Source organism: Peromyscus leucopus, chromosome 2 (assembly GCF_004664715.2).
Source record: "Peromyscus leucopus breed LL Stock chromosome 2, UCI_PerLeu_2.1, whole genome shotgun sequence".
NCBI lineage: Eukaryota > Metazoa > Chordata > Mammalia > Rodentia > Cricetidae > Peromyscus > Peromyscus leucopus.
The window spans coordinates 59267882-59290762 of NC_051064.1; the positions used below are offsets into that span (position 1 = coordinate 59267882).

The window sequence follows — 22881 nt, forward strand, 5'->3', positions numbered from 1 at the left end:
TCTACTACTTGTAGATAACCAGTTTTCTCAGAGTGTGTCTTTTCGCCAGTATTTTTGGCATCTTTGGCAATAATCAATCAGGTGGTTGTGGCAGAATGGATTTGTATCTCACTCTATTCCACTCTGTTTATCTACCTGTCTTTGTGCCAGTGCCTTACTGTTTTTATCAGTATGGCTGTGCAGTATAACTTGAAATCTGCTACGGCGATTCTATCAGCATTCCTTTTTCAGGATTTCTTTGGCTACCAGAGGTCTAATATTCAATGAATTTTAAGACTCTGCACCACTCCATTTCTGTGAAGAATGGCATTGGTATCTTGACAGAGATTGTGTTAAATCTGTAAATCTGTAGACTGCACGGCAGCTATTCTTACAACATTGACTCCTCCATTCATGAGCACGGAAGGCATTTCCATCTTCTAGTCACCTTCAATTTCTCTCCCCTTGGTTTGGATTTTTGAGACAGGGTCTCACCATGTAGCCCTTGATGGGCTTGAAAAATGGCATGTAGACCAGCTGGCCTTGGACATGCAGAACTGCACTCGCCTCTGCCTCCCAGGTGCTGGCATTAAACACCTCCCCAGCACTCCTGCCTTCTCCAGGATTCTGGAGTTTTGTTATGGAGGTCAGCTTCCCCAGGGTAGGAAATTTTCTATTATCATTTCCATCTCACTGTTTATCTGATGTCAGTTTTAATAGATCATATGCATTTAGAAATTCATCTGCTTCACCTTCCGATTTACTAGTATGTTTTTAAGGTGTATCTTATTGATTTTCTCAATTTCATTGGGAAGCCAGCAATAATTTATTAAATGATTTTAAAAGACATAATTGTTGAAGAAAGGGGGTTGGGTTGTGACTGATAGACGACTGATAGTCATTTATCTTTATCGAGAGTGATACCCCAAAATGAAAATGTGTGACATCTGATTAGGAGTAATCTTAGATCTTCATTTATATCTGTTGGCCTAGAAAATTGTTACATATGCTCCTGTTCAGTTTCAAATGACCAGGAAATTTTCCTTTGACTTATAGAATGTCTGACGTAGCCTGTCTTAAATCAGAACATCAGGCTCATTATGATGCCCCCCTTTCCTGTGTGTTGCCAGAAATGCCATGGTTTTCCTTCCTGGGTCGTGATTAGAGCAAGGAAAAGCACCAATCATCTTCCAAAATGAATTTATTCCTACCTAGTTAAGTTTACCATAGGGCACCAAGAATAGACATAAACTTCCTGTCACAGCTGTCCTCATTAAATACACAGGGTCCATCACATAAGGGCTACTGGATGATCTTTGATACAAATGGATGAGTTTGGAGAAACAATAGGTCAGTCAATACCCAGCAATACTTACCATTACAGTAAGAAGTAGTAACAGCAGCATCTGATAATGTCAATGTTCCTAGAGCAGAGGAACCTAATATGGGCATAGAAGTGTGCCTTTTCTGTGTGTAGTCTAAGGTGGTTCCATTTTCCGTGACTCAGACCATAGCAGGTATGTGCAATTATAGCCACCTTTTTATTATTTTGTCGCTTCATTCAACTTTTAGCTTCGTAATGGGAGGGGGCAGGTTATTAAATGCTGACTCTTTAGTCTGGAAAGAGTTCGTGCTTACTGAATGATAAAGCAGTTTTGTCAAACAATTCATTGCCTAAAAGATGGTTGACTAAATTGGGGTCAGATCTAACTTACAGGAAATGTGGAGTTAGAAAATTTCCAGTACCCAAGACTGTTGCCAAGACAGCAACCACTCTGATTCAAACTCCACACCTCTAGCTTGGTGGGCACTGTGACCCTTTATTTTTTGGCAGCCTTTGGGGCGCAGAGCTGGCTTAGCAGGTAGGTCTGAAGGTGACTGATTCATTTGTAGGATTTTTGTAACTGACCAAATCAGGTAACCGAGACACAGAGGCTTGCCATCGGCATGCACTGCAGCTATAGGGACAATTTCTTGTCGTTGACGCCTGTTTGCATGCTTGTTCTGTACTTGGGCTTTTGTTTCCCATCAGAGACCTGCTGAGTTCTTCCAGTGTATCAAGTGGCTGGAAGAGAAAGATGGCTCTCCTACTTCCCTTCTACCTTGTATGCACATGGAAATAAGGGGAACGCACGTACCCCCAACTGTGAGTAACCTAGAGCACACAACAGACTGCGAGGATACAGGAGATGCATCTGAGCTTGCTTTCTATTGCTGGGATAAAATACCACAACCAAAACCAACCTGGGGAGGAAAGAGTTTATGTAGTTTAGCTTGTAGTTTATAGTCCATTATGAAGGGAACCTGAGGCAGAAGCCCAGAGGCAGGAACTGAGTCAGAGCAAGGAAGGAGTGCTGCTTACTGGCTTGCTTTCTTCTACACCCCAGGACCACCTGCCCAAGGGTGGCACCACCCACAGTGGGCTGGGCCCTTCCAAATCAATCACTAATCAAGAAAGCTCCTACAGGCCAATCTGATAGAGGCATTTTCTCAATTGAAGTTCCTCTTCCCAGATGACTCTGACTTGTGTAAACAGACTAACCAGGACAAGATGACACTTGCCCTGTACACACTGACTAGGTAGAATTTGCTAGACAAAGGGTGTGTGTGTATGTGGGTGGAGGGCGAGACTTTAGAGAAGGAATTTGAAGCAGCACTATTCCAGGGTCCTCCATCGTCTAAGGACAGTTGTGCCTTTTCCAGTGTTCTTGAGAATACCTGGACACATCAGCTGAAGGCTGGGTTTGAGTTACATGCACATGAACTCCCAGGTCCCCACTGAATCAAGTCAAGCACGACATGGTCTGGAAAAGCCAGTGGCTCTGGTCATCTAGATTCCCAGTAAAACATTAATAATGCAGTATTTATGAAATAGGAAAAAGTCTCAAATATAAGTATTTTACAAATATAGTTTTATTATTTGGAAATACATACAAAATTTCACATACAGCTAAAAAAGTTGCTAAGCAGAGGTCCTATCACACTGTTTTCTGACTACTTAAATCATTATGGCCAGCATGATCCTGGAGTAGCTTCTCCTCAGGCTCTGAGAACTACCTAAATCTTCCCCAACACGGACAACTGGCATTTCATTTTGTTCATATGACTTATCCAGCAAAACAGCTAAATGCCACGAACTACAATCATTTTGAAAACTGAATACTGATCCCAACTAACCGTGTATCCTGGTTTCTCAGACTGTCCAAATAGTTGTCGATAGAGAGACTGCTGTGTGCTACAAATTATAGGCCAAAAGCCTTAACATAATTTAAAGTGGCAAGTTTTTTTGTTTGTGTGTGTGCATTTAAATTTTATGTCATTTTACTTTTGACCAAGCAGACTATGTGTCAAAAAAGTTGAGTTGTCCTGGTTTCCTGATTATAAATCCATGATGCATTTTTTGAAAGGTTTTTTGGCAACATTAGCACTTTCTCTTGAGTTCATTCTGAGCATTCCCATTTCAAACACTGTTTTGTATCGCATGTCTCTTGGCAGCCTTTATCATGCCAGCTCCCCTTCTTTTGGTACACAACACCTGACAAACTGACCTCATCAGTAAGTCTCCACAAGACATGTCAGATGATCATTCTCTACCTTATACATTCATTTAAACCTGCCATGCTTGTGTGTGTGTGTGTGTGTGTGTGTGTGTGTGTGTGTGTGTGTGTGCATGCACATGCACACGGAAGTCAGAGGACAGTGAATGTCCTGTTTCATCATCTAGGCGGAGGAGCAGGAAGTCTGGCTTCTGGTTCTTATTCACCCATTCTTCAGTGCAATCTGGCATCCTTTCTAGTTCTAGCTGAGAAGCCTAAGGCTCAGTGCAGACTGAGAACAGTGAGGCAACGTCTGTAGCACTGATGACTTATGGTTCAGATGGAATGGTAACGTTGGAGACCTGCCTCTGTAGTATCCATTCTCAACTATGAATCCCCAGGACCCAAAGTAGAGGATAATCCCCTCACTTGGGATCCTGAGCCGCGTGCTCACTTTACCCAGCCTCCAGTGAGTCAGCCTTCCTAAAAGTACTCTTTCCTAGTACATCATGCTGTTTCACATTATTATATCCATGACAAATCCTCTTTTCAGGTATTCATCTTTTAAAACTCCAGCATAATTTCAATGGAATTTTTGGAACTCAGTGCTTCTGTGCTAGGCACATTACCTCTATTTTCTCCTGTTTAATCTGGAATCGCTTGCTACAATGATCATTCATCTAGTCATTGACCTGACAAATTAGAAGCAACTATTAAGTAAAATGTTACAGCACCAAAAAACCTTACTCTGAGTAACTGTCAGCTGATACCTGTTCCACCATGACTTCCCCCAATCCTAATTCAACCCTTGGAATCCAGACAGACAATGCCAACCTTTTAATTACCTAGACTGCTCTCACCCATGTTTTTTCTAAGAAAAAGTCTTTTTGTTTTTTTGAAATAAGGTTTCTATGTGTATCCCTGGCTGTCCTGGAACTCGTTCTAACCAGGCTGGCCTTTAATTCACAGAGATCTCCCTACCTGTCTCCTGAGTGCTGGGATTAAAGGTGTGTGCTACCATGCCTGTCTAAAAGCAGTCTTGATAGTTATGTTTTAAAACATTTTATTACCCTACATTCTCTTCATGGGGTGCACTTGAACTTGTAAAGAACATTTAATAAACTGGCATCAAGTCCTGTTGAGTGCTGAGCACTTTCCATGGTATAAAAATTACTCAAGGTAGCCGGGGCGGTGGTGGCGCACGCCTTTAATCCCAGCACTCGGGAGGCAGAGGCAGGCGGATCTCTGTGAGTTCGAGGCCAGCCTGGTCTCCAAAGCGAGTTCTAGGAAAGGCGCAAAGCTACATAGAGAAACCCTGTTTCGAAAAACCAAAAAAAAAAAAAAAAAAAAAAAAAATACTCAAGGCCACTTTGTTTCTTATTTTTTCAATAAACACTTGAAGATGACTACTTAAGTGTCCAAACTGGTAGCCACAGACACAACGTTCAGAACCACTGTCCTTAATGCCTTCACCGTCCAGAGAAGACAATGGCGTGGCAGGGCTACAGCCCATGTCCGGCTATGTCTGAATGCTACATAACGCACCGTCTTCACTTTAGACGGCACCTATGCCACTGTAGGGCACACTGAAGATGTGCTTGCTCCTTAGGGCCTTCTTTCGGATGACTATTCTCAGCTAGCTGTCTGCAGCCCAGTATTTGAGTGGTATCTTTTATTATTTTTCAAACCTAATTACAGGATCACAATTTATTACAGCTGATTTTTTGTTACTCTTTGGACCTTGCCTGTGAGCTTGCTGTGTACCTGTGAGTTTTCATTCCGAACCCTTCAGATGTGGTCAGTCTCATCACTGAAAACAACAACTGTGATCATATCACACTGACTAAAAGCAATAAAGTGACAGAATAAAGGCCAGCTTCTAGAAAGCTCTGTCCTAGTTTTCTAGTCACAATCTGATGACATATTCTAAACATGCCCTTATAACCTCATTAATATGTATTATTCTGAATAAAACTACAAAAACTATGGACAAAGTCATGCATAATTAAGAACTGGAAGCTGATTTTTAAAAATAACAGTTATTAAATATCCATTATAAATATTCATTTTATTTTAAAAGGATTGGAAGATGTTACATATATCACATACTACATATAATGGCACATGTCAACCTTTTAAGCTTAAAAATAATATCTCCCCGAACTGGGACTGACTTATATCCCAAGGATAAATGACCCTTGGCCTATAGCACCACACCCAGGCCCCGAGGAAAGCCAGTTTTGAGCCTGAATGACCTCTGGCGATGGGATTCCTGATATAATGTGGAGGGTCTTCTCCCTCTGCTTTTATCCCTGGCAGTACTGAGGCCTGGCAGGGACCTTCTGACTACACACTGCAGGTGTGGGAAATCAGAGAAGCCGGAGGGGGAAGGCCCTTTAACAATTCACAATAGTTGAAAATGGGAGAAGAATTTAAAATGTTATGTTCCTTAACATCTTTGTCTTTGCTCTACATAACTATAGCAAAACTACAAAAGACAGAAGGAGGCTTACAATAATTGAAATACAGTTTCCCTTTGAAAATGGAACTTTCTAGACAGAAAGAGTCTTAAACGTTTCTAGTTCAACACTAGTAACCCGCTCCACTGGTGTCTCTACTTTCCTGATTGCAGGGTTAAGTCGTTCACAATTTTAAATGCCATCCATATGCCGGTTTCTCAGACACACACAGAAATTTAATAATACTTCCACTTTTTCTTTCTTAATTCATAAGGACAATTTCTGCCAAATGCTCTGGCTTATGGCTCTCCTCCTCTTCATAGCATGTTTAAGTTACACATTAGGAATCCAAGAAGAACCACTATGGAATTTTCATAAGCAATGCCCGACCAATCAGTACAACACAGTACCCAATGTGAAAATCTTAGGTCTTTAGAGTCTATATCCCCTTAGCTTCCCACCTGTAACAATAAGAATCCGTGAAAAGGAGAAAGCAGGAGCACACATGACACAGGAGCAGGCGGGATTCTCTGCCTTCACAGTGGGAGTGGAGTTAACGGGACGCCCTGGCAATACCACCTTCCGCTTGCATTATAAAAACTGTACAGGACAGATTTAAAGTGGAGATAGGCCTCTGGTTTTTATTGTATTTTTTTTTTAAACCCTAGCAGATTTTTAAAAAAGAGGCTGTATTAAATGACAATGCATTTGAGTCAGGGGGAGGAAAAAATTAAAAACTCAAAACTTCTTTCAGTTTATTCAAAATAAAAATACACATAGAATTATGAAAATATAGGTTTACTATTTCCACCACATAAGCCAATGCTGCTGTTGAAGGACTTGCAATGTTCTTGAGTTTTTACAGCTCATCTCGATCCCTCAATAAAGTATACCTATACTCGCTGGGCGCCAGCTTCTGGAAGGAGCTCTCTGGAGGACTGCTTGCTACATCCTGGTCTTGCTACAAAAGAAAGAAAAGAATCTTCGTACCAAAATGTATTATGGAGCTATCATACTTTACTATTACATGACTGGCAGTGGCCTTATAATTACTTGCGCATTAATAAATAAGAGAAAAAGTGTATGCCAAAGTCAAGAGGTAAGTTTGCGATCTTGTTTCCTGAGGTAAATGCCCCTACTCTGTTCAGGACATGGCTGCCATAAGGCCACTGACTCTGGGCCTGTCACTGTCACTGACAAAACACCAAATACGCAGTGCTTCCTAGAGAACCCCACAGAGGCGGCACATCCTAGTTTGGCCCTAACCCTACACTTTCACAAATGACTGCTAAGAGGAATTGCTTTGATACAAACGATCCCACTCTGTTAATAAACCTGCTATTTATCAATAATCTCAATTCCAGAAATCAGTAAAACCTGGTTGAGATGAGGAAAAACACTCAATCCTGTAATGAACCTCTGTAATACTCATGTGCCAGAAGTAGAGAAAACACAGTGAAACTATCAAGTGCCTCACGAGCTCTGAAGAAAAGCAGCACCGTCTGCATTTTACTTTCGCACTGAGAGCACCTCAAGAGCAGCTTCACCACGGGACAGTCCCAGTTCCCTACATCGGACAGCACATGGCACACACCGGATGGTCTAACTTAGATTAGTGTGCGCCCATAAGAACGGAGGTAGATAATGCCTCTACCTATTTGACTTTGCCAGGCTCCACTTCCTCAGTAAGCATTTTTCTGCTGAAATACATGTTCAAGCTGAAATTACATTACTATAAACACAGTATCTCGTACCAAGTTGGTTTTAGTACAAAAATGTGACTAAAACACATGGATAAATAAAACACTGTCTAAGGGAGAAAGTGAAACAAAACAAAACAATGCAATATGGTAAACTAGATGTTTTTCTTTAGCATATAGAGCAGTGGTTCTCAAACTGTGGGTCACGACCTGGGGGTGGTGATGTTGGATGATCCTTTCACAGTGATCACCTAAGACCACTCTGCATATAAGATATCTCATTAAACAGTAGTAAAATCACAGCTGTGAAGTAGCAGCAGAAATAATTTTATGGTCAAGGGTCACCACAACACAACACAAGGGAACTCTACTAAGGGTTGCAGCATTAGGAAGGTTGAGAACACTGGTCTAGAGGAATGAGCAGGCTTTGTGGGTGAAGAAAACAATTACCTTTGGATTACTGTCACAGCAGAATTCCCCCTGTAATAGCAGCTTAACGACCAAAAAAAATCTGACCTCATTTCTCAAATAAAGCATATTTATCAGCTTTCCATGAGAACTCTTGACTTTGAATCTAATCTGACTCCAAAATAAGGTAAAGAAAAATTTAGTTTTTATTTTTCTTTGATAAATACAAGTTCTTTGGACAAAGTAGTAGACTTAAGTCCTGGCCTATAAAACAAGTGGTTTAATCTATATCATCTCCCTCTTAGTTTTATGGTTTATAGTATAATAGATTTGATATAAATAATAACACATCAACATGCAAATGTAGGATTCTTTCAAAAAGGAGGGACATACAAATTACTTGTAACAAAGGTTACAAAGTAGAAATAATAAAATTCTCAGGCTTTAAAATCCATGCATTCATCCATTCTGAGAATCTATCTACCTATTATTCATCAATCTATATAGTAACATTTCCATTGAGAATTTGTATGTGAATAAAAGCTAATATAAAATATTGGTGAATAGTTGTTAAGCATTCAAACATCAAATGAGAAAGCTGCATTACGCCCTAAGTTTTGAGCATTATCAATAATGCATCTGTGAAGGTTCTTAGAATGGATGAGGGAAATAAGAAATCATGACTTTCTTTATAGTGAGGGTGTATGTCCAGCCACAGAAGCAAGCTGGAACAACCACTGGAATCCACTGACTTGTTTGCTCATCTACTCTCCAAGTCCTCCTTCTTCCTTCTCTCTGAAGCTAATAGTACTTAACTCTGTATAGCCATGTTCCACAGAAATCATATTCAGACTACCCAAGTTCAGATGATTGAGAAATCAGATACAACATTCTACAATTTTTCTGGAGGCCTAACATTTTCAAAAGTAACTTTAAGTTAAGTTAAAAGTAACTTTAAGTAAAAGGAGCATAACTTGAATATGTTATTGTCAGTTCAGGATTTCTACAGAGGTATCAGGAGCTAAAACTCTAGCTCGGGTCCCCTCTGAGGCCATCTCAACAGAAGATTTCCCCAATGGCAATCACCTAAGTCCTACCTCTCCTGGGGCTGTATCAGTTGGGTCAGGTCCATGATGGAATTCTCTGTGCAGTTTTCCAGAATGCAGGTCAAATACAAACTGCTTGAGCTTTCCAGGAACTCTAAAAACAAAGGCAAATAATTATTTAGCTTCAAGAGCCAAAACTGGCTGACCACTAGTTTATTAACTTCAAGCCCTCCAGCAACAATCATGCTGTAAAGAAGTATTTTACTATATCCTACCAATTCTACCACAACTACTACAGGCAACTAGATACTAGTTAAGGGTTCTAATTTTTTAGTTTTTATTTTATGTATATGTGTGAATGCTTACATGTGTGTACCAGCACTAGTGCCTAGTCTGCAGAGGCTGGAAGAGGTATCAGATCCCTTGGAACTGAAATTACAGATGGTTGGGAGCCATCCTGTAGGTGCTGGAAATCAGGTGGGTCCTCTGCAAGAGCAGTCAGGGCTCTCAATTGCTGAACTACTTCCTCAGTCCCTATGTTTAATCATTGTACTTGTTCCACAGAAATTTTACTACATTTACCATTAACAAAGGCGATGCTATCAAGATGGTGTATTCCAGATGTGTTTTACTATCCTTTAGATATGTGTGTGTGTGTGTGTGAGAGAGAGAGAGAGAGAATTCATATATTTTTAGCACCACACACACATATACATAAAACAAAAAAAAAATCCTATATCCTCCAAATCTACACTAAAAATGTTGGGATTCAAAGGGGAAAAAACATAATAAGAGGGTAATCACATAAAAGTACTGTTTTATAACTGGAGCAACTAGTAAGCACCACTCAGTGTCTCAAAGCATTTGAACCCAGCATGAGCCTGTAGATCCTATCCCCTGAAGTACAGTCCTCTTCTGAGGTGGTCCAGACTATGTGGAGCAAAGCAGACTTACAAGGCAGACCTTCTTTGGAATTATCTCCTTGACTTGTATCCAATAAAGTAGAAACAAATGATACCTATAAGGCCAATCACTTTTTGCTATTCATTGATTTGCATTCTAAAGTCTTTGCCAATGTGATTTTTTTTTAAAAACTGAAGTTGATTTGCTAATTTGATAAGTGACAGATAGCAGGATTTTAATTTACATTTCTTTCTTCCTTTCTTCCTTCCTTCCTTTATTTATTTATTTATTTATTTATTTATTTATTTATTTATTTATTTATTTATTTATTTATTTATTTATTTATTATGTATACAGCATGTATGACTGCAGGCCAGAAGAGGGCACCAGATCTCATTACAGATGGCTGTGAGCCACCATGTGGTTGCTGGGAATTGAACTCAGGACCTCTGGAAGAGCAGTCAGTGCTCTTAACCTCTGGGCCATCTCTCCAGCCCCATTAATTTACATTTCTTGACAAATTGAATGTTTTCTTTTCATTGCTTAATTTATACTCCTCTGCACATGAACTGCCTGCCTTTTATGGAGATTTTGGTGCTTTGGAACATACATTATATACTTCAAATAGAAACCTAGTGTTTTTTATATCTATTACAAAAATTAAAATGTACTTCCATACATACTTTAGTTCCTTGAGTATAACAGACTGACTTTTTAATATTTTTGTTTTGTTTTCATAGCAAAGAATAGCTAGTCTGTTAACATCACCAGTTTTTATTTTTCCTTTTTAAATTCTATCCTGAGGTCCTGGAAGTGCTGTTTTGGTTGTTTTGTTTTGTTTTGTTTTTCCACTTTCAATAACTCCCACTGAGCTGTACCAACCAATAACTTCATTGTACACCATGCTGGCTCCCCACTAGCTCCAACGCAATCGAGACCAGCAGGTGCCAAATGCACAGTTTACAAATACAAATGACTGTCAGGTAGCTGTATTGACAGAATGCCTTGCAAAGGTTCTCTGGTGCAAAAGTAATTGCACATACAGCAGAGATAAACACTGAGAGGAGATCAATTTACATTGCTTCTGACATCATCTTCTGTCACCCCACAGCAAAGTGCTGAAGTATAAAATTCAAGCCACAGACTAGGAATGTTTTATCACACCTGAGATAATGCTGCTGGTTTGTTTACAAATTCCTAAGACCATTAGAACTACTGCTGGTCAAGGAATACTTTATGAATGAGTAAATCCTAAATGTGACAGTTGAGAATACTCAAGACGGGCTTTTCACTGACCAGAATTTTCCCCTTGTCATGAGACAAGAGGGAAGAAAGAATTGTGAGCATAAAGCAAAGGCCAGGGAGGAGGGCAGACTTGGGACAACATTGTGAAGCAGATGGATTATGGAAAAACTCTTAGCTAGCATGTGCTCAGAAACCATCAGTCATTATTAGGAAGAGACAATCAGTGAATGATCAATAAATTATTAGAGAGTAGACAGCATGGCAATCTGCAAGAAGACTGGCACAAGAAATAAATCCTATTTTTATTTCAGGCTCTAATTTTCCTAATTGGAACACTAAGTGTGGAGCACTAAGTCTCTTCCACCCTCTAAACTTCTTGTTTACACTGATTTATTTTTAGACACAGTGAAACACACACATACAAAACCAGTCAACTGTGACCACCCTCTGACAAGTGCACCATAAGGAAGAAACTAGGTTTATTATTTTCAAAGAATGATGCATAATAGATATTGCTTTCTTTTTTAACTTAAGTTCTGTAACTTGTTTTGTTGTTTTTGAGACAGTCTCAGCATGTAGCTGGGCTGGTCTTAAACTCACAGATCTGTTTGCCTCTGCCTATCAGCAAATGCTGAATTACTGCTGAGCCATGGTGTTACTTTTTTTTTTTTTTTTGTTTGTTTGTTTTGGTTTGGTTTGATTTTTCGAGACATGGTTTCTCTGTGTAGTCCTGGCTGTCCTGGAACTTACTCTGTAGACCAGGCTGGCCTTGAACTCAGACATCTACCTGCCTCTGGTTCCTGAGAGCTGGGATAAAAGGTGTGCACCACCACACCCAGCTAAATTCTCTAAGTTTTAACAAATGCACAGCATCTTCTTACCACCTCCGTAAACCAGGTTAAGATCTCCAGCACTTCTCTGCAGTTGGACCTTCCTTTCCTCCTAATCCCTGGCAACCACTCAAGTGTTTGCTGATCCTATCCATACATACACTAATACATGTACTCACAAGAATGTCTTTTCATGTTAATATACATTTGACATTCACTCACCTTATATGTCGTCTATTTATTGCCAAAAACTATTCCCCTGAGGAATATAAAAGTCTATTAATTTGGATTCTGTCAGGATTTTGGGGATCAGAAACACTACAACAAACCCTTTTGCACAGATTTCTGTGTAAATTTATTTTCCAGAAAAGACATTGGGTCAGATGCTACACAGATGCTTAACTTACAAAGAAACTGTCAAACTGTACCAGTGTGCCACCAGACTGCAGCCGACCTACATGCTTGTGAAGGCAGGGCACTGTTGCTATTTTACCTCCTGCAGCTGAAGGTAGCTTCCTGTGAAGCTAACTTGCATTTGTTGACTACATAATGACCCTGGGCACCTTGCTTGTGTCCTAACAACATCTCTGTATCTTGTTTATGTTTTAACAACATCATTCACAGAACAAAGGTTTATAACTTGATGAAAACCAATTTATCGTTTTTTCCTAAGTGTTTTTGCTGCTCTCAGAACTTTGTCTTACCCCGATTCTTAAGGATGTTCTTGTTTATGTTTTCTACTTACATCTATGATGGATTCTAAGTTAATTTTCCACGAGAGGGAATTCTTTCTTGGTATGATGATGTTCGGTTGGCCCAGCTGTGGTGGTAGTTTGAAAAAAATTGCCTCCCCCCCCCCAGGGAGTGGCACTATGAGGTGGTGTGGCCTTGTTGGAGGAAATGTACTGTGGGGGTTGGCTTTGAGGTCTCCTATGCTCACACCATGCCCAGTGTCACAGGTGCCTCTGCTGCCTGTGGATCAGGATACAGCACCACACCTCCCGGCACATCACCATGAGGATTATAGACTGAACCTCTGAAACCATGAGCCACCCCCAATTAAATGTTTTATTTTATAAGAGTTGCTGTGGTTATGGTGTCTCTTCACAGCAATAAAACCCTAAGACATCAGTCAACTTGGTAACAAGGGATAATAATAAAAACAGTATTGGATAAACAAAATGTGCCTTTTAAGAAGTTCTATCAGGCTGGGCATGGTATAACATGCCTGTACTCCCAGCTAGGAGGCTGGGGCAGGAGAACCACAAATTCTAGCTAAAACTGGACAATAGGACCCTCCCTCAAGAGTAAAAAAGGAGAAAGGGGCTAACAGTGCAGCTTACTGATGCAGCATTTGCCCAGCCCACGGGAACCCTCGGCTCAACTATGAGTCTCAGAAGAAAGCCTAGCACAAGAGAGAAGGGGAAAGGGAAAGGGCTCGTTCCACCAATAACCACATTCTTCCTCACTTCCAACTTCAGAGGGGTGGCCCCTAGGGAACAAGATTCCACAGATTCTCAGAAGAGACTTTAGTGATAACCTAGCAATATTTTCTCCTGGATAGCCTTCTGAAGTCTTTGAACTTCTACACTGTTCTTACACCTTCCAAGATTAGGAGATGGATCATTTGTTAAGAGCTCTAGATAGCTCTGTATCAGTGGACACCCTCCTCTCTGGTCTTGCTTTATATTGCTTTATGTACTAATTTGCTTGTACCCCTCCTTCTGGACAAAATGAGAGTCACCTGAGCTTAAGAAATTACAATACTAATTTATAGTGATTTGGTGTTTGGGGAGAAATAATATGGAGCCCAGAGTTGGGACATCATCATCATCAGAGTACTCCATTTGGGGTGGATATGACAGTAAGTAACCAAAGTCTGCAAGGAATGTCCTGCAATCTGTCTAGATGCTGATTTCCAGTTTAGAGAAAATATTCACTGACTACAGTTTTAAAGACGACCAGTTTTCTACGTGTATGTGTGAATATGCCTAAGTGCATGTGTGTGAAGGCGCCCACAGAGGTAGAATTAGGCATTAGATCTTCTGGAGCTGAAGTTAGAGGCAGGTGGGAGCCATGAGTCATGGGTTCTGAGACTCAAACTCATGTTCTCTGGAAGAAAGAGCATCAAGTGCTCTTAACCACTGAATCACCTCTCTGGCCCAAAGACAGTTAAGTTTTCTTCACAGTCCTTGAACAGTTTTATACGATTTTTCTCAGGCTGCAGAACAGTACAGTATTTTTACCTGTGTCTTAAAATTATCTCTACTCTTCCATCTTCATATAAAATCTATTCCTTTCAAGCCAAGGCTCACAGAACTGTGATCTAATTTCATCACTGGGAAGCACTAGCTCTTCAAACACCAGCATTTCCACTGCTTTTCAGTTACTGGGAATGTCACTGTTTTGCATATAGTACTGAGAGCTGGGATTCTAGGATCCAATAGATTTTACATAAATCTTAGTTTTGCTACTGGTTATCTGTGTTGTCTTGCAAGTCATTTTACTTCAGGAAGATTCAATTTCTCTGAAAAGAAGATGAGTATTCTACTGGCAGTCTTCACCTCCAGCAGGCATAGATTTCTCTTTTCTTACTACAATCACACTTCCACCAGATGACTCCAGAAATGCTGAGTTATTAAGTAATAGTAATAACAGTAATTTATGGAAAGTGCTTATCATTTCAGCCTAATTACCAGGCAGCACAATAACAATTATACACGCCATTCAGTGTGTCAGATTCACCTTGCTGCATGCTTTATTGGTGTAACACTAGCATCACACAGGCTTAGCACTTAGCTCTCACAGCATGTTCCACCTCCCAATTAAAACCCTGTTAGCAGGAAGGGGAAATTGGACACCTAAAGGAGAAATTAAAGAGGTGAATTATTTCACAGAGCTTCAAATGCAATGGTATTTTTGTTTTTTTTGAAACAGGGTTTCTCTGTGTAGCCCTGGCTGTCCTGGAACTAGCTCTATAGACCGGCGGGCCTCAAACTCAGAGATCTCCCTGCCTCTGTCTCCCCAGTGCTGAGATTAAAGGTGTGTGCCACTTGCAGTATAGAGAAGATCAGTTCTCATTGCCAGGTTTCTTTCAAGATTACTATTGGCTCAGATTTACTTTCTTCCCCCTGCCCCCCTCCCCAAGGCATGCTATGCTCCTAGATGACTAATTAGCTCTACTTAGCCAGCAGCCCATTTCTGGTCCAGAAGGCTACAGCTGAGGAATAAAAAGCCTGAGTGAGGTGATAAAGAGTATTCTTATTTGCAGGGCTAGAGATATGGCTCAACAGTTAGGAGTTCTTGCTGCTCTTCAGAGTAGATCTGAGTTGATTCCCAGCACCCACAGCAAGTAGCTTATAACCACCTGTAACTCACTCTCACAGATGGCACACATAGACACACATAAACAAAAACAAACTAAAGCATTTGTTATTTTTTTAAAGGAATATGATTGCTAGTGCTTGTTTGGGTTCTCCAGGACTCATACACCAAAATGAGATTCCAAATGCCAGTATTAATCTGACTTCAGAAATGTAGAACAGGACTTACGCAAGTTGGAAACCTTCAGAGAACTCCCACAACATGTAACACAATATCCCCAGGAATTTAATTTAAAAAAAAAAAATTGGGCTGGAGAGATGGCTCAGAGGTTAAGAGCACTGACTGCTCTTCCCAAGGTCCTGAGTTCAATTCCCAGCACCCACATGGCGGCTCACAACCATCTGTAATGAGATCTGGCGCCCTCTTCTGTATACATAATAAATAAATAAATCTTAAAAAAAAAAAGAGTTAAAACAGCAGATTCTGAAGCACTGAGGAAGAGGAAGGGAGGGACTGTAGATTTAGCTGATTAAACTAAACAGACAGGAGGACAGGGCTCTGGGCCAATGATGAGAGGTCAGTTGGTCCCCAAAGGCCTTGATGAATACATGCAATGCACTATGGTCCTTTAAAAAAAAGAGAAAAAAAAATTAGAAAAAAAAAAAAAAAAAGCTGGGCATGGTGTTTGGTTGTTGACTTGTAGGCCTGTTTCCAAGAATAACTTAAGATTTTATAGTTGGAAGTGAGTTTTTCATTAAAAAGAGATCAAAAGTACACAAACCCTCCGATCTACCCACAACTAGAAGCTGAGTGGTGTGCTGATGAATTTCATCAAAATGGCACACTGGCCAGGGAGCATTTCAATGCTAAGTACAGTTACTGCCTGTGGTGGTTTGAATAAGAATGGCCCCCATAGGCTCATATATTTGAATGCTTACTCATCAGGAGTAGCAGTAGTTAGGATTAGGAGGTGTGGCCTTGTTGGAGCAGGTGTGGCCTTGGAGGAAGTGTCACTGGGGGTGGGCTTTAAGGTGTCAGAAACTCAAGCCAGGCCCAGTGGCTAACTCTTTCTCTGCCTGCTGATCCAGATACAGAACTCTTAGCCACTTCTCCAGCACCATGTCTGCTACATGCTGCCATACTACCCCCCTCCCCAGCCATGACGGCAATGGACTAAACCTCTGAAACTAAATAACCAAGCCTCAATTAAATGCTTTTATTTTTTGAAGTAAGAGTTGCTGTGGTCACTGTCTCTTCACAGTAATAGAACACTGGTTAAGACACTGCCTGTGGGCTCCCAGAAGTCAGTGTTCTCTTTGAAAGCATCTTTCAGCTTGAGCATGCAGTCTTTGGGGAAGGGTAAAACAAGACACCCAACTAGGTAGGGTGGCCAGACCTCACCCAATAGTAAATGCTCACACAAACGAGGGCCCTCTATGTGATAGGAGGTTTGCTCTCAACATGCCTGGATGTTAAAAGAAATGGATTACAAGGTAAGCTGCTCTGCTTTTAAATCCAACACAGCCTTGCTCTCTCAACTGCCTGATTTCTTCCCTTTCAATAGGCGATCTTACTTGCCAGTTAAAAACAAGAACTTCAACAGTCTTTTGCTGCAATCCACCAAGATCCCCAACCAACCCACAAAGAAACTCTGCTCCCCAATCCCTTCAGAGTTAGAAGGCTATCACTCCCCTTCCTTTCTTTCTCATCTCCTTTATGATCTCTACTTTACTTCATGGAGTAGCATCGTCCCCATCTCAATCACCTTTACTCCATTTGACTCTTCTTCACAAGCACTTAATCATGTTTAGGTTTTCCACCCAAGAGAACTAAAATTATGTAATCCATTTCTCTCTGGAACTGTCCCCACCCCTCTCATTTATTCTTTTTATAGGCCAGTTTCTTACAAGAGCTTCTTTTTTTCTTCTTCACTTGCAACTTGTTGCAATATAGACTATCAAATCAAACAGATGCTTCAGCCCTACCTCATAGTTGGGCAGTGCTTTCTTTTTCTCTACCTCATAGCCAGGCAGTCCTTTCTGTCTTCTTCTCTACCTTGTAGTCGGGCAGTCCTTTCTGTCTTCTTCATCTCTACCTTGTAGTTGGGCAGTCCTTTCTGTCTTCTTCATCTCTGTCTTGTAGTTGGGCAGTCCTTTCTGTCTTCTTCATCTCTACCTTGTAGCTGAGTGCCCCCTTCTGCTTGCACTACTCCCTACTTGATTATCATGATCATCAAGCTTTCCTCGTTTTTTTTCTGCCCCTCTGTTAGGTCTATGTTAGGAGTATGATATGTTCCAAACAGGTTCAGATTTTGAATGCTTAGGTCCCAGGTGATGGCACTGTTTTGCGAAGTGTCAAGATTTTCAGACATGGGGCCTAGGTAGAGAAGTAAGTGCAGGACTGCACTCTTGAAGCTGACCAGAACCCCAGTCCACTCCTTTCTCTGTTTCTTGTCTGACAGGAAGTCAGAACTTCCTGTTATCCATTCCTGCTGTCACGACAGCTTCCCCAAGTGCACAAGATCTAGTGGCCATGGACTGAACCCTAGGAGCTCTTTGAAAACATAAGCTAAAATAAATCCTTTTTCTGTAGTTTTATATTTATTATAACAATATTCTATCACAAAGATAAGAATGTTAACTAATACAGTCTGACTAGCCTTTCCCAGTCTTCTGTACATGTTCCTTCCTCAATTCTTTTCCTGTTTTGAGCACCCACCATTCTACTCTCATTTCTTTGAGTTCAACACCATTTCACTCTCATACAGTAAGATCACGCAATCATCTTATTCAAAAAGTTAGATCATGTAATTTATCTTTCTGTGCCTGCATTATGTCACTTAATATCTCCCTTAGTTATCTATGTTATCACAAATGACAGAATTTCCCTCCTTTGACAGGTGAATAGTACTCCTGGTATGTAGGCCACATTTTCTTTACTCATTTTTCAGCTGATGTAGATGTAGGTTGATTCTGCATCCACATGCTGCAATGAATTGTGGGAGTGCAGATATCATGTTGACATAATGATTTAATTTTTTTGGATATTGTTCTAGTTTGCTTTTTGTTGCTTTGATAAAACACTATGACCATAAGCAACTTGGGGGAGAAAAAAGTTTATTTTAGCTTATATTTTCAGGTCATAGTTCATCATTACAGAAACAAAAATTCTATTAATTCATGATTCAATTTTATAAATTTGTTCATTTCTTTAAAGTTGTCAATTTGTTCACACATTTTTCATTTTATTTCTGATACTCTTATCCATTTTATTTCGGTAACATAATTTATAATGACTCCTCTATTTCTGATTTTATTTACTGAGCCTTTCTTTTGCAGTCTAGCTAAATGCTTTTCAATTTACCTTTTCAAAAATTTGTTTCATTGGCTTTCTATGGTTTTTAGAGTCCATTTCATTTGTTTCCGCTCTGATTATTTTCTTAATTAAAAAAAATTTGATGTCTTTAAGTATTTCATATGCAGTGTGTCTGTGTATCACAGAAAGCAAGAAGCAAATGTTAGATCCACTGGAGTCTGGTTGTGAGCTACCACGTAGATGCTGAGAATCAAACCCAGGGCCTCCAGAGGCAATTGCAGACTCACCTCTCTGGCTCCCCTGTTCTGGTTTTTAGTATTTCCTCCACTAACTTTGTGCTCCTTTGTAAGCCAAAGACTTAGCCAACACCTGCATACTCCTCAGCCTCCAGTCAAGCCTCCAGGTTCCAAACCAGCCAATTGGGTTCAGTCAACAGGTCAACATCCACAGACCTAAACTCCAAACCATCTCTAACAGGAGAAAGTCCCACCACCTGCCCAGCATGGGGCCAGCATCAGGCTCCAGAAGACCCAGTCATAGTAGATTTTACACACTTGATATCCAGCATAATTACTATCACTTAGAAGACTTAGAAAAACATTAGATGAATTAATAGGTTAAATGATACTCTTTGAGTGTAAGTAAAATTAAAAATTACCTTTGACACACTTTATTAGTTATAATACAACCATCTACTAAGATTTATTACAACTTCAAGGCTTATAGAACAACCATCATCTCTCAGTCATCTTCACAAAGCTCTCATTAGGCAGTGTTACTATCAACCCTACTGTATACATGAAGAAAGAACAGCAGTTCAGTGACCAGCTCAAGGAAGAACTCAATACTACATGGGTTTCACAACCTCTGAAAACTCACATCTCTACTGAAATATTCAGAAGTATGTGGGATTACTTATGCTTCAGTGAAGCTTCAATTTATCTCTTGCAGAATATTTTGAGATTTAGAAAATTTAAGTGAATTGTTCAAGAAATATTTAAGTGTGAATTACTTAAATTGTACTGCTTACAATTTTCATATATTAATACTGCAAACTTTTAATTGCTGTACTTCATATCCCTGAAGCTAGAAAGATTTTGGTCTGTGCATTAATCAAAAGGCTTCCATGTTTATTAGTACCTGTCTTTGGAAAGTTTCTAGTTACATGCCATTACAAATTCCTGGTCATAGAATAATTCTGAGTTGTATATACATGCCCTTAATGTTCTTACAACATTTAATCATAAACAACCAAACATTACCAGCAATGTTTCAGCTGACCTAGGATATGTATTTTCCTTGATATAGCAAAAACTAACCTCAGAGTAAAGCGAATTTCTCACAGTACACAATCTTTCTTTCAGAGATTAGTTCCCAGTTACCTAGCATTTGTATTTCTCTAGTCAGTGATGGCACACACACAATGAAAGTATGAGGAACCACTCTAATTTATTATATCCACCCCTGAGTTTACTTTCATAATATACAGCTATGTAAAACGAACAAGCAATTGTTCCTTTGTGGGATATATCAGTAATTTTAAAAAGAACAAAAAGAGATACTTACAATACATCCTTAAAGTCTCCAAAAACGTACATATGCCTAAAACTGTCAATAGCTATGACAGGGCAATCTGCTGGAGTTTTCTGGATATGCAGAAGAGGATGTCTAAATTTGTCACAATCTGCATGTAAGAAATTTATTGTACCTTTGAAAGAAACAGAATATTAAGAACTACATTAGAATTTTAACTGTATTTTCTGATTATGAACTCTCAAAAACAGCATAAAAAACAACATCAATATTCTTGAAATTAATAAAGACCAGGAAAACTAGAACCTAAACAGAATATTTAAAAGAAGCACAATTTTTTTTTAGTTCTCAGGGCAGAGTATAATCCCCTTAGAAATGATAAGAACACTCAAGTTTGAATGCTATTGTGAATTTTTTATTTCTTCAATTGGCAGTTGTCTGCTGTGTAGGCTCCCCAGATTCTGACAGCAAGTCCCCAAGTCTAACACATACACTGTTCCCTTGGGACCATCTTCATGCCCCTTGGGGCCTAGTTGGCTATTTTTTAATCTAATTTAGACCCAGAATGTCTACTAAATGATTCAAATAGGCAGCTCTTTACCATGCCACCAGTTCACATCATTTGACTTTTTATCCTCAGTACCGAGGAGAAGCTGTTTGATACCCCAAATTCTGCTAAAATACCATGGAGAAATGCAGACAGCTGCTCAACTTTCATACAGAAATAAATGTGGATCAGAGTGTGTTGTCTCTTAGCAATGTCTCTGGAAATGTGTCAGAGAAGCACTTAGGTACCAGGAAAAGGGTCCCCAAACAATACTGTTGACCTAGGACCACTTTTCATGCCATTTGTTCTTTTCCCTCTATACAAGTCATGGTACAGAAAACAAGAGCAAACACACAGAAAGTACGACTTCACATCATAACTCCACTGCTTCCTTGCCTTTATATCTAAACCCACATGTTAACATAGCTGGTTAAACTTTTAGCCTAAGTGTGTTTAGGCCAAATATATAGCAGGAAAGGAACAGAAAGGTAGTGAGAAAAAGATGAAACACCTGAAAATAAACACCTTAAACAGTCTACCTTTTTCACTTATTAATTGCCGGGCTACTTCATTCTGGAATATTTCCAAACTTTCTGTATCCTCTTTCATGTGGAAGAGTATGAGAAAAGGCAGTCCTTCTTCTGTCAATTCCTGAAGAAAGAGGTTTTTGATGAAGATCAGTGGCCTCTCTATTCAGTTTAGCTGTATCCCAAGTGTGGACTCGATCCATGTAACTAACAATTGCAAGTAATCAGGAAAAAAGGGTTCTAGTGGTGTGAAAAACGAGACTCGACAATGAAGGAATTCAACCGTTTGCATCTTAGGTATGAACACTAAGGAAAGACACATGCGCTGCTCTGTTACAGACATGGATTCAACTTGGCCAATCTGTTAGCCCAGTGGTTCTCAACCTCTGGATTTTGACCCCCACAGGGGTCATATATTTCAGATATTTACATTATGATTTACAACAGTAGCAAAATTACAGTTATGAAGTAGCAATGAAGTAATTTTATGGTTGGGAGTCACCACAGCATGAGGAAACTATATTAAAGGACCACAGCATTAGGAAGTTGAGAACTGTGTTAGCCAGTACTACATATATGACTATAGGGGCAGCCTCATGAAGCCAGTTAGGGTGAGCAAAGGAAGAATTATAGTCAGTTCTTAATCCAGGAGTGACATGAACATCGACTAGTATTGCCAGTCTTCACAAGTAAAACTGGAAACACAAGTGTGCCAGCAATAAATAAATCTGAATCATAAATCCATGCTTATTCTAAAGTGTATTATCAATGTATTCCACTATGTGAGACCTACCCAAAGGTGGAAAGTGTTTGAAGGACTGAAGACAAAGCTCCACATTTGTCATTTCAATATACACACATACAAGGAACCGTGAAAATGGCAAAGTGCTATTAAAACTTGTATTCTTGTTATGTGAGAGTATAAGAAACTTGAGACAGTAGATATGAGTCATCTAATCCTAACAAATGTCATCTTCTTATTTATATGAAGAAGTCCAGATAGGTCTTCTTCATGTAGCTATCTACATAAGCTGGCCTTACAAACTGCCTCAGCTTGAAGCACAGATATCATTTATCTTTAATAACCATTTTTTAAATCCCCGAGACCTATCACGTGAGACAAAAGGCTTCCTTTTGGTTCCTATCTCATATTTAAACTTGTTTCACTTATATATTTGGATAAATAATTAAGCTTATTATAGTATCCCTTCTTTTAATTGAGAGATAACTCTCATCCACAAAAATCCAGCATTTTAAATGGACAATCTGCTGTTATACTCATAAGGTTGTGCAAAAATCCTCACTTCCTCCAGAACACACTTGTCACCCCAACGATAAACCTTACATCTATTAACTATCACTCCCCATCTTCCCCTGCTCCCATTTCCTGGCATTACCTTCATCTTTTGGTAATTTGATTTACATTTTCTTCTTCCTCATCTTTTCTCTCTTGGATTATGGTTTGTCAGTGCTCATTTACTGATCCACGCTTCTCTCTGTACTCTTCTGCCCTAGCTTGCACCTTCCCC

General features: G+C 39.7%; 1 protein-coding gene across 1 annotated transcript in view; it reads right to left on the bottom strand.

Annotated features, from left to right (window-relative positions):
• Positions 1-6588: 6588 nt before the first annotated feature.
• The window catches only part of Erp44 (endoplasmic reticulum protein 44), an 88058-nt gene continuing 71765 nt past the window's right edge, over positions 6589-22881 (bottom strand). Inside the window, exons 9-12 of the mRNA XM_028882766.2 lie at positions 21365-21476; positions 20312-20453; positions 9180-9282; positions 6589-6935 (exon numbers count right to left, since the gene is read on the bottom strand). Of these exons, the coding sequence (XP_028738599.1) occupies positions 6834-6935; positions 9180-9282; positions 20312-20453; positions 21365-21476 (459 nt within the window). The 3' untranslated portion in view covers positions 6589-6833. The remainder of the gene's footprint in view (positions 6936-9179; positions 9283-20311; positions 20454-21364; positions 21477-22881) is intronic.